At 61.8% G+C, this 10,530-nt stretch overlaps 1 protein-coding gene across 1 annotated transcript; it reads left to right on the top strand.

Moving 5' to 3' along the window:
* The first annotated feature begins 693 nt into the window (after window positions 1-693).
* On the top strand, window positions 694-9,269 carry RPS7 (ribosomal protein S7). Its single transcript, XM_029051972.2, has 7 exons — window positions 694-784; window positions 2,521-2,603; window positions 4,453-4,524; window positions 5,590-5,733; window positions 6,238-6,302; window positions 8,645-8,795; window positions 9,153-9,269. The coding sequence occupies exons 2-7, from the start codon at window positions 2,529-2,531 to the stop codon at window positions 9,228-9,230; spliced, it is 585 nt and encodes a 194-aa protein (XP_028907805.1). The 5' UTR covers window positions 694-784; window positions 2,521-2,528; the 3' UTR covers window positions 9,231-9,269.
* The last annotated feature ends 1,261 nt before the right edge of the window (window positions 9,270-10,530 follow it).

The raw sequence follows: 10,530 nt of genomic DNA, 5'->3' as shown, positions 1-10,530 counted from the left end.
CTGAGGAGACTGGGAGGCAGGGACTGGGTCCAGCCCAATTGGCTTGGATCTACCCCAGCGCTTAGTACAGCGTACATAGTAAGCGCTGAACATAGACCACTATTATTGTTATTATCGTGGTGATGATTAGCACTAGAGAAGCAGCGTGGCTCTGTGGAAAGAGCCCGGGCTTGGGAGTCAGAGGTCACGGGTTCGCATCCCGGCTCTGCCCCTGGTCAGCCGGCTGACTGTGGGCATGTCACTTCGCTTCTCTGGGCCTCAGTGACCTCATCTGGAAAATGGGATTTAAGCCCGTGAGCCTCACGTGGGCCAACCCGATTCCTTCAATAGTATTTATGGAGCGCTCACGCCGTGCAGAGCACTGTACTGAGCGCTTGGAATGGACAAACTGAGCCTGTATCTCCCCCAGCGCTTAGAACAGTGCTCTGCACCTAGTAAGGGCTTAACAAATAGCAACATTATTATGATTACGGTGTCTGGCCCGTGGTGAGCGCTGAACAGAGGCCACTGTTATTACTACAATTACTGTGGTCAACGCGAGGCCTGGGCCCCTTTTCCCGTCAGCCTCCCCGGGCGGGCCTGGGGGCTGCAGCGCGCCTGCGCGCCGGCGGCAATGGCCGCCTCCGGGTCTTCCCCCTGCACGCGGCGGCCCGGCCGGACTTCCGCTTCCGCCCCTCCCACTTCCGCCCGCCCTTCCCGCTCTCCCCCTCCCACTTCCGCCCGCTCGGCGCCTCGTGACGGTCTCGCGAGACCCGTCCCTCTTCCTCGGCCGGCTCGGAGCGAGGTAGGACGCCGGCGGGCGGTGTTGGGGGCGGGGGGGGGCAGTGGCGGCCGCCGCCATCCGCCGCCATCCGCCGCCATCCGCCGCCATCCGCCGCCATCCGCGCCGTCGGACGCTCGGCGCCGGCTCCCGGGCGGCGGGGGTCGGAGGCGGGGGCCGGAGGGAGCGGGCGAGCCGGGCGGGGGGCCTCGATGGCGCCGCGGTCTCCCGTCCCGGGGGCTCCCGAGGCGGCGGCCGGGGGGCCGGGGCGCACTTTGGTTCGCTCCCGTAGGCCTTTGCGGGGAGGGGGACCAGCCCGGCCCCATCATCCTCGCCCCATCGTTTAGCAGAGAGTGCTTGCACCCCCCCGCCCGGGAGGACCCGGCTTCTAATCCCCACCTCGGCCAGGCCTCGGGTTCCCCCTCCGGGAAGTGGGGGTTCAGAGCCTGAGCCCCAGGGGGTCACGGCGCTCAGCACAGTGCACGGCAGGCGGGAGGCGCCCAACGAATGGCATCGTGGTGCCAGCCGGCCGTGGGCAGGGATTCACTCTCTCTCGCTGCGCTGTCCTCTCCCCAGCGCTTAGCGCAGTGCTCTGCACACAGCAGCGGCTCACTCCGACGACATCGAATTATTATAATGGTTATAACTGACCCCCCCCGAACCCCCTTCTAGACTGTGAGCCCGCCGTCGGGCAGGGATGCGCTCTGGCTGTTGCAGAATTGTATATTCCAAGCGTTTAGTCCAGTGCTCTGCACAGAGTAAGCGCTCAGTCCATACCCCCGAATGAATGGTTGCTCTCTGTTGCCGAATTGCACTTTCCCAGCGCTTAGGACAGTGCTCTGCACACGGTAAGCGCTCAATAAATACGATGGAGTGAATGAATGGTTTCTATCTGTTGCCCAATCGTACTTTCCCAGCGCTTAGGACAGTGCTCTGCACATAGTAAGCGCTCAGCACATGCGATGGAAGGAATGAATGGTCACTCTCTTGCCGAATTGTACTTTCCCAGCGCTTAGTCCAGTGCTCTGCACAGAGTAAGCGCTCAGTACATACCCCCGAATGAATGGTTGCTCTCTGTTGCCGAATTGCACTTTCCCAGCGCTTAGGACAGTGCTCTGCACACGGTAAGCGCTCAATAAATACGATGGAGTGAATGAATGGTTTCTATCTGTTGCCAAATTGCATTTTCCCAGCGCTTAGGACAGTGCTCTGCACACAGTAAGCGCTCAGCAAATGCGATGGAAGGAATGAATGGTCTCTGTTCCCGAATTGCACTTTCTCAGCGCTTAGGACAGTGCTCTGCATACAGTAATAGTAATAATTATGGTATTTGTTAAGCGCTTACTATGCGCAGAGCACTGTACTACGGTGGTATTTGTTAAGCACTATGTGCAGAGCGCCGTTCTGAGCATTGGGGGAGATACAGGGGCATCAGGTTGTCCCACGTGGGGCAGTAAGCGCTCAATAAATAGGGCGGAATGAATGAATGGTTTCTATCTGTTGCCCAATCGTACTTCCCCAGCGCTTAGGACAGTGCTCTGCACACGGTGAGCGCTCAACAGATACGATGGGACGAATGGGTGGTTTCTCTCTGTTGCCCGATCGCACTTTCCCAGCGCTTCGGACGGTGCCGCGCACACGGTAAGCGCTCAGTAAATGCGATGGAACGAACGAACCGGCCGCCGGCGCGCGGGACCTCGCGCGGTGCCCCACGCGCCGCCCGGCCCTCGCCGAAGCCCCTCGTGTCCGTTGCCTTGCAGAACGTGCCATGTTCAGCTCCAGCGCCAAGATCGTGAAGCCCAATGGCGAGAAGCCGGACGAGTTCGAGTCGGGCATCTCCCAGGTGAGGGGGCCTGACCCGTCGCTTCTCTCCTCCTCCGGCCCAGCCCGCCCACTCTCCCCCAAATAATAATGAGAATACGGGTGTTTGTTAAGCGCTTACACTGTGCAGAGCACCGGTTCTAAGCGCCGGGGGAGATACAGGGTCATCGGGTCGTCCCCCGTGAGGCTCCCGGTCTTCATCCCCATTTCACGGATGAGGTCGCCGAGGCCCAGAGAAGCGAAGCGACTCGCCCGCGGTCACCCGGCCGACGCGCGGCGGTGCCGGGATCGGGACCCATGGCCTCTGACTCCCAACGCCCGGCCTCTTTCCACTGAGCCACGCTGCTCTGAGACCGTGAACCCGTCGTTGGGCGGGGATGGCGTCTCTCTGCTGTCCGTTCCGGGCGCTTTAGGACAGTGCCGCGCGCGCGGTAAGCGCCCGATAAATACGATCGAATTGAATCGAGTGGTCTGCTGCCTCTAGCCTCCTCCCCGGGCCTCCGGCCGGCCCGGCCCGCGTCCCGCCTCTGGCCCCGAAAACCTTCCCTCCTCAGATCCCACGGACGATGACTCTGCGCGCCTTCAGAGCCCTCCTGCGGAAGGCCCGCCTCCTCCCAGAGGCCCTCCCAGACTAAGCCCCGCTTCTCCTCATCTCCCCTTCCCTCCCTCCCTTCCTCCCCCACCCCTGCCGGCCTCCCTCGGCTCTTCCCTCCCACTCCCCGCCCCCCGGCACCTGGGTTGATTTTACTCATCTCAGTCGATACCCGTTTATTTACGTCGACGTATTGGGAAGCAGCGGGGCTCGGTGGAAAGAGCCCGGGCTGGGGAGTCAGAGGTCACGGGTTCCGATCCCGGCTCTGCCGCTTGGCAGCTGGGTGTCTGTGGGCGAGTCGCTTCTCTGTGCCTCAGTCCCCTCATCTGGAAAATGGGGGTGAAGACGGTGAGCCTCCTGATGACCCTGTATCTCCCCCAGCGCTTACAGTGGTGCTCTGCACATAGTAAGAGCTTAACAAATACCAACGTTATTATTATTATGTCCGTCTCCCCCCCCCCCCCCCCCAGCTTCCAGACCGTGAACTCGTCGTGGGCAGGGATCGTCACTCTTAAATGCCGTGTTATACTTTCCCGAGCGCTTAGAACAGGGCTCTGCGCCCCTTAAGCACTCGATAAATACAATCGAATGAGGGAGTGAGTGTAAAATGGGCGTTTAGGACTGTGTTGGGGCTGAAAGGGGTCTGCCCCACCCCACGGAAAGTCAGCTTTTCTTTAGTCCCCCGGGGCCGGGAATCTATTGTAATACAGATGAGGACAATGTCGAGACTGGTTAAGCGCTTCCTGTGTGCCTAGCACTGGGGTAGGTACGAGTCCGTCAGGTCGGACACAGTCCCGGTCCCGCGTGGGACTCCCGCTCTTAATCCCCGTTTTGCAGGTGCGGAAGCTGAGCGACAGAGAAGTGAGGTGACTTGCCCCAGGTCACCCAGCAGACGACATTGTACCTTCCGAGCGCCTAGTACGGCGCTCTGCACGTAGTCAGCGCTCAGTAAATACTATCGAATGAACGAACTCGGGTCCTTCTGGGCTCCGGGTCCGTGCTCTGTCCGCTCAGCCGTGCCGCTTCTCTCGTACCCCCCCCGCCCGAGGGCTTAGTACAGTGCTCTGCACACGGTGAGCGCTCGCTAAACGTGGTTGAATGAATTGAGCGAGTGGCTGACGGGGGCCGGGGGGCTTTCTGGTTCTCCGCGGCCCGTGTTCGGGTGCCCCGTAGGTGCTCGGCCTAGGCTTCCGTCCGTCCTTCCCCGCCGTCTCCGTTATATCCTCTCCCCGCCGCCTCATTTTGGAAATCGTCCCATTTCCTCGTCCCCTTTCCGCAGGCTCTCCTGGAGCTGGAGATGAACTCTGACTTAAAGGCTCAGTTGAGAGAGCTGAACATCACAGCAGCTAAGGTAAATTCATCCATCCCTTCGTTCAATAGCATTTATCGAGCGCTTACTGTGCGCAGAGCGCTGGGCTGAGCGCTTGGAACGGACAACTCCTGTATGCGCATTCGGCCTGTTCCAGCGGGAGGGTGTTATCCGTTACCACATCGAATGCTTCCGTGTACGTGCCGTGAAGTGGGCTCGAAGGGGATTACGAGTGAGTTCCAGTGTCCCGAGTGGAGGATTGGAAAGGAAAAACGCCCGAATGAATTACGTGGCCCGTGTTTCGATTAGTTACGTGGCCCGCGTTTCGGCGGTCAGCTTAATCGTGGACGGGGAATGTGCCTGCCACCTCTGCTGCCTCACACGCAGTGAGAACTCGGCAACGCCGCCGTCGATGAAGTGCACGGCATAGAGGTGGCTCTTCCCGAACTCCTGTGTGGGGCCGTGTATGATGAAGCGAGTTTTCAAAAGGTGCAAAGAGCCTGGGTCTTGTCGCTTTTGAGAAGGGTCTCGCTTACGCAGCCTATCGATGTTAGCGAAACCGGATCTCGGGTCCTTCCGATAAATCCCCCCCTCCCGAGTTCCCCTGGTCTCCGTTCCTCACCGGGTTTTCGTTTCATTCCCCCCGATAAGTGAATCCCTGATGGTGCCTGCAAGTAGAAGGGAATCGGGAGCCCCCCCCCCTAGACTGGGAGCCCGCTGCGGGCAGGGATCGTCTCTCTTTATCGCTGCGCCGTACCTTCCGCCCCCGGTAAGCGCCTCGGTAAATACGAACGAACGATCGCGGTCGGCTTCTGTACAACTGACGTGAGCGGAGTTGGCTCCCGCTCGTTTTTTGAGAGTCGACAAGCGGACCGTACGTCGAAGCCCTCGGGTGGCGCAAGCGAAATAGACCCGTTGGAAGTTGGCGGGACGTAAGTCGTCTCCCGGCGGGAGATCTCAGTACAGAGCGGCGGGACCCCCCCCCCCCCCCCCGTTCGGTTGGCTTCGGGCAGACACCCGTTGGGGAAGGCGGAGGGAGGGGCTCGGCGCTCCCCGGATGGTCGCGGCGGAGCTGGGCGACACGCTTCCCCCCTTTCCCCTCGGCAGGAGATTGAAGTCGGGGGCGGCAGGAAAGCCATCATCATCTTCGTTCCGGTCCCTCAGCTGAAATCTTTCCAGAAGATCCAGGTGCGGCTAGTACGGGAGCTGGAGAAGAAATTCAGCGGCAAACACGTGGTCTTCATCGCTCAGGCGAGTGGCCCCGGCCGGGGGGGGGGGATCCCCCGGGGGTCGCGGTCGCCCCGGCGGGTCTCGGGCTTCGGGGGGCGTCGCCCGCGGCCGGAGTCCCCCCCCCCGCGTGCCTCTCCCGCCTCTCCCGGCTATTTATCGGACGCTTGGGACCCCGCCGACCGGGCGACGGTACGGAGCCGGGTGGAGTTTCCCTCCTCTGAAGGAGGTCTGACCCTCTCTTTACATAGAAGCAGCGTGGCTCTAGTGGAAAGAGCCCGGGCTTGGGAGTCAGGGGTCGTGGGTTCAAATCCCAGCTCTGCCACTTGTCGGCTGTGTGACCGTGGGCGAGTCACTTAGCCTCTCGGTGCCTCAGTTTCCTCATCTGTAAAATGGGGATGAAGACTGTGAGCGCCACGTGGGACGACCTGATTCCCCTGTGTCTACCCCAGCGCTTAGAACGGTGCTCTGCACGTAGTAAGCGCTTAACAAATACCGACATTATTATCATTATTGTTATTATTACAGAGGAGAATCCTGCCTAAGCCGACGAGAAAAAGCCGCACCAAGAACAAGCAAAAGCGCCCGAGAAGGTACGTGTGCCCGGCGGTGGAGCGGCGGCCGACCTGGCGCGAGAAGGGGGTTAAGCGCAGTTGCCCCGAGAAGCGCCGTGGCCCCGTGGATCTGCCGCGGGTCGGCGACCTAGATGTTGGTGTTTGTTACGCGCTTACTGTGTGGACCCGGGTTCTAATCCCGGCTCCGCTATTTAATAATTACGGTATTCATTCGGCGCTCACTACTGCCGAGAAGCAGCGTGGCTCGGTGGCAAGAGCCCGGGCTTGGGAGTCAGAGGTCGCGGGCTCGAATCCCGGCTCTGCCGCCTGTCAGCCGTGTGACTGTGGGCAGGTCACTTCTCTGGACTTCAGTTACCTCATCTGGAAAATGGGGATTAACTGCGCCTCCGGAGAGTACCTTGCCCCAGACTCGTTGAGTCTTCCACCCCGAGAGCCTGTCGGTAACGGAGAACCCTTGGAGCGTTTTCACGGGGACAGTCGAGAGGCCGGATTTCCGTAGTGGGTTGCGAGGCCTGCGGCGGGGGTTTTTCCAGGTGGGGTCTCCGGGCTGCGTGGAGCGGGGCCGGGAGGGGATGGGTGACTCGAGACGCTCCTCGGGAGCCGCCGCCTTGGGTTAAGGCGGTGACTGGGAAGAGCGGGGGGGGCACGGTTGGTCCGCCCCGGCGCTCAGACTTGAGGCTTCAGCCCGGTGTTTGGCCTCTGGGGACGGTGCCGGGTGCCGTGGGTAATACTGACGACGACGCTGGTATCCGTTAAGCGCCTACTACGTGCCGAGCACTGATCTAAGCGCTGGGGGAGATGCAGGGTCATCGGGCCGTCCCACGTGAGGCTCAGCTGGCCGGAGCGTCGATCACCCGGCCCTTCTGGCGATGCCATCCCCAGCCCGAGAAAGTCATTCGCCGCTTCCAGACTGGGGGCCTCGGACGCGAACGCCTCCGACCGAGCCGGCGCGGGGGCTGCCGGGTCCACCCGGAGGGGCCGACCTTGGTCCTGAGCTCCGCCTCGGCGACGGTGCCGAGGACTTGGGCGGGGATCGTCTCCATCTGTGGCCGAATTGTCCGTTCCGAGGGCTTGGTACAGGGCTCCGCGCACAGCGAGCGCTCGATAGATACGACCGAGATGCCGCGGGACGAGCCAGTGGGCCGGCGGGGGTCCTCACCTCCCCGCTTCCCAGATTCGGGCAGAGCTCTGGGATCGGAAGCCAGTCGGCGGACTCCCACCCGGCGGGAGAGGATTCCCCCCTCGCGGCGCCCTAGGGAGTCGTGAAGCTGTGGCGAGTTTTGGGACGGTTTCCGGGGCAAGCAGAGAGAGAGAGAGAGAGAAGCCAGGCGGGTCCCAATGGGCGTCCGGGTCGAGGGTCGACGGGATGGGAGACGGGATTCTCCATCGCGACCTTTACGGTGGCCTCGGGTGGGAGCGGGTTCCAGTGCCTCGTCCCATTCCCGCTGTCCCGGGAGGGGTTTCTAGTTAGTTCCCGGGCCGACCTCTAAAGCCCGCCCTCCCTCTTTCTTCTTCGCCTCTCCGGAGTCGGCCTCTCGTTCCCCTTTCCTCTCCGGAGCCCCGAGGAAACCCGTCGATAGTGACTTAACGTCACGTCGCCTGGCTTAAAGACTCGTCCGTTCGTCGGGGTGGGGGGTAGCCTCTGTCGGTTAAATTTTATCATCCAGGCGTCTCGTTTCTGAAATGTCAAGTGGGTTTGGGAGAAGGGATGATCCCTCAAAGTTAATAGGGTGTGAGGTGCTTAACCGTTCCAAGGAAACTGCGCATAGGTACTGAAACGCCCACTGGCACGGAAAAACCCTATAAAACACAGGGGTAACTTTTTCATTATCGAAATGCGTTAAAAAAAAAATCAGATCTCCTAGGCCGTAAATAACGTTTTCCTTAAGAAAACCACCACCGTGGGAGTGGAAGGCACCCAAGAATCGCCTCGTGAGGCGTCGCAAGGAAATAGGAAGGGAATGGGTGATTCCATCTGGGGCGCAGACCACTCGGACTCTCCTCCGGAGTGAAACTGGGCAGCTAGCGTTAACGTGAGCGTTTAACCCGTCCGGGTTTAGGCGGGCCGGGGCCGAGCCCGGCCCGCCTAAACCTCCCTCGCGCGGGATCGGGATTAGTCTCGGGGCGATTCAGAACCATCAGTGGTAGTTACCGGGGGCCCGCCGCGTGCAGAGCAGCGTGCCGAGCGGTTGGGATGCAGCAGAACTGAACGCGTTCCCCGCCCGTAAGGGGATTGACCCGCTCCCGAAGGGTCCCTCCCAACGAGAACAGCTTCGGCGGTGGCCAGGCTTGGGGCCGGCGAGTCGGCGAGGGCCGGTCCTCTGAAGACGACCGGTCGACGGGTGACCTTCTCGTTCCAGCCGTACGCTGACCGCGGTGCACGACGCGATCCTGGAAGACTTGGTCTTCCCCAGCGAGATCGTGGGCAAGAGGATCCGGGTGAAACTGGACGGCAGCAGGCTCATCAAGGTGCACCTGGACAAAGCGCAGCAGAACAACGTAGAACACAAGGTGAGGGGCCGGCTCCGCGTCGGTTCGGCTTGCCCTCCCGCGGACTTAACGCCGAAGGTTCTTAATGCTGAAGCTTCTTTAGCATTAATGGAGGACCCGGTAAGCGCTTAAGCAGATGCCAAACTTACTGGCCGTCACTAGCGGACGCGTGCGGCGCGTCCTCCTCCACCCCATTTGGAGGGCCGGTTTACCGCGGGGGAGCGGCCCCGTACGTTCCCGAACCACCTCAGCCTGCCGCGGCCGAGGAGACGGGCCGTACCGCGCCGGGCGCCTCTCCCCGAGAGCTGCGGGTGTCGGGGAGGGGCCGGGAGGGTGCCGCCCGGGAGACCGATGGCCCAAATCCCACTTCTCTTGCAGGTGGAAACGTTCTCTGGCGTGTACAAGAAGCTCACGGGCAAAGATGTTAACTTCGAGTTCCCCGAGTTCCAACTGTAAAGGCCACGATGACTAAATAAAAAAAAAGTCCGTCGTCCATCCCTTTCGTCTTCGTTCTCAAGGATCCGGTAAATCGGCGGCGCTTGCGGAGCGCCTCCGTGGGGCGGAGGACGACACCAAGCGCTCGGGGAGGGTTTGGAATTTAGCACGCGTGATGTTCCCGGCCCTCGAGGAACGTCACCGTCAAGTGCAGGAGCGACTGACCCCGGGATAGCGGACCCGGAGAGGGATTAGATACACGGATGTAAACGCTGCAGGGTGGCGGGAGTCCCCCCCCCCCCCCCCCCCGGCCCCCAAAGCGACCAGAAGGCGATGGTAAGGCGGAGGAGGAGACGAGAGATTAAACGGGGAAGGCCTCCGGGACGTGGGATTTCAGAAAGAAGGAAGTCACTGACCGGGGCGGGGGAGAGGAGTCGTCTGTCAGATGCGAAGGAAGCGGGGGGGTTTCAGGCAGGGAAGGGGAGGAAAGTCTAAGAAAGGTTGGTGATGAGAGGCGAGGATGAGGCCAGTGAATGGGTTAGTGTGAAAAGAAGGAAGTACCCGGGGCGTAAAGAGGAGGGAGGAAAGGTGACCGACCTGCCGGTCTCGTGCCAGCGCTGGGGAGGGGAAACGGTGGGCCGCCATTCGTGGAGGTCCGTCGCTCGGAGGCTCAATCCCCATTTTACAGATGAGGGAACTGAGGCGCAGAAAGGTGAAGTGGCTCGCCCGGGTCACGCAGCGGACGAGCGGGATCGGGACCCCCGGGCTCCCTCCACCGGGTGTCCGCCGGTTCAATGCCAGCGGTGGGGAGGGGAACGGCGGGCCGCCATTCACGGAGCTTGGGGGCCGAAGTGCCCGGGGTCCGCGGAACGGCGGGCTAGAGGCAGCTGGCCCCGAGGGACGGAGGGAGGGGCTGCGGTAGAAAGCGGGGACGCGAGAGCCACGGGGAGATGAGAGAGTGACTGGGGATAACGGGGCCGTGCCCGTCCCGCCTCTGCCGCCCGTCTCGCCGCCGCTTCGCTCCTGGGCCTCCGTTCCCTCTCCTGTAAGATGGGGATGAAGAGCGTGAGCCCCGTGTGGGCCGGGGACCGGGTCCGACCCGATGACCTCGTATCCACCCGGGCGCTCGGGACAGTGCCGGCGCCTCGTAAGTGATTGACGAGACCTCGGTTATCATCACTACCTCCCTTACTCCACGCCGCTGGCCGGCTGACGGCGACGTCCCCGTGGTCGAGAGTGGCGGGACGGCCTCTCTCCGTTGCCGAACTGTCCGTTCCCAGCGCTTAGCACAGCGCTCTGCCCCTAGTGAGCGCTCAATAGA

Source organism: Ornithorhynchus anatinus, chromosome X1 (assembly GCF_004115215.2).
Source record: "Ornithorhynchus anatinus isolate Pmale09 chromosome X1, mOrnAna1.pri.v4, whole genome shotgun sequence".
Taxonomy (NCBI): domain Eukaryota; kingdom Metazoa; phylum Chordata; class Mammalia; order Monotremata; family Ornithorhynchidae; genus Ornithorhynchus; species Ornithorhynchus anatinus.
Note: the sequence above shows the minus strand (reverse complement) of the source record. Positions and strands in the feature narration are given on the sequence as shown.

Bases quoted from the DNA above. Each gene is read 5' to 3' on its own strand.
- RPS7 (XM_029051972.2), top strand. From the start codon at position 2,529: ATGTTCAGCTCCAGCGCCAAGATCGTGAAGCCCAATGGCGAGAAGCCG. The intron at 5,734-6,237 runs GCGAGTGGCCCC...TTATTATTACAG, and splicing joins ACGTGGTCTTCATCGCTCAG to AGGAGAATCCTGCCTAAGCC. The intron at 6,303-8,644 runs GTACGTGTGCCC...TTCTCGTTCCAG, and splicing joins AAGCAAAAGCGCCCGAGAAG to CCGTACGCTGACCGCGGTGC.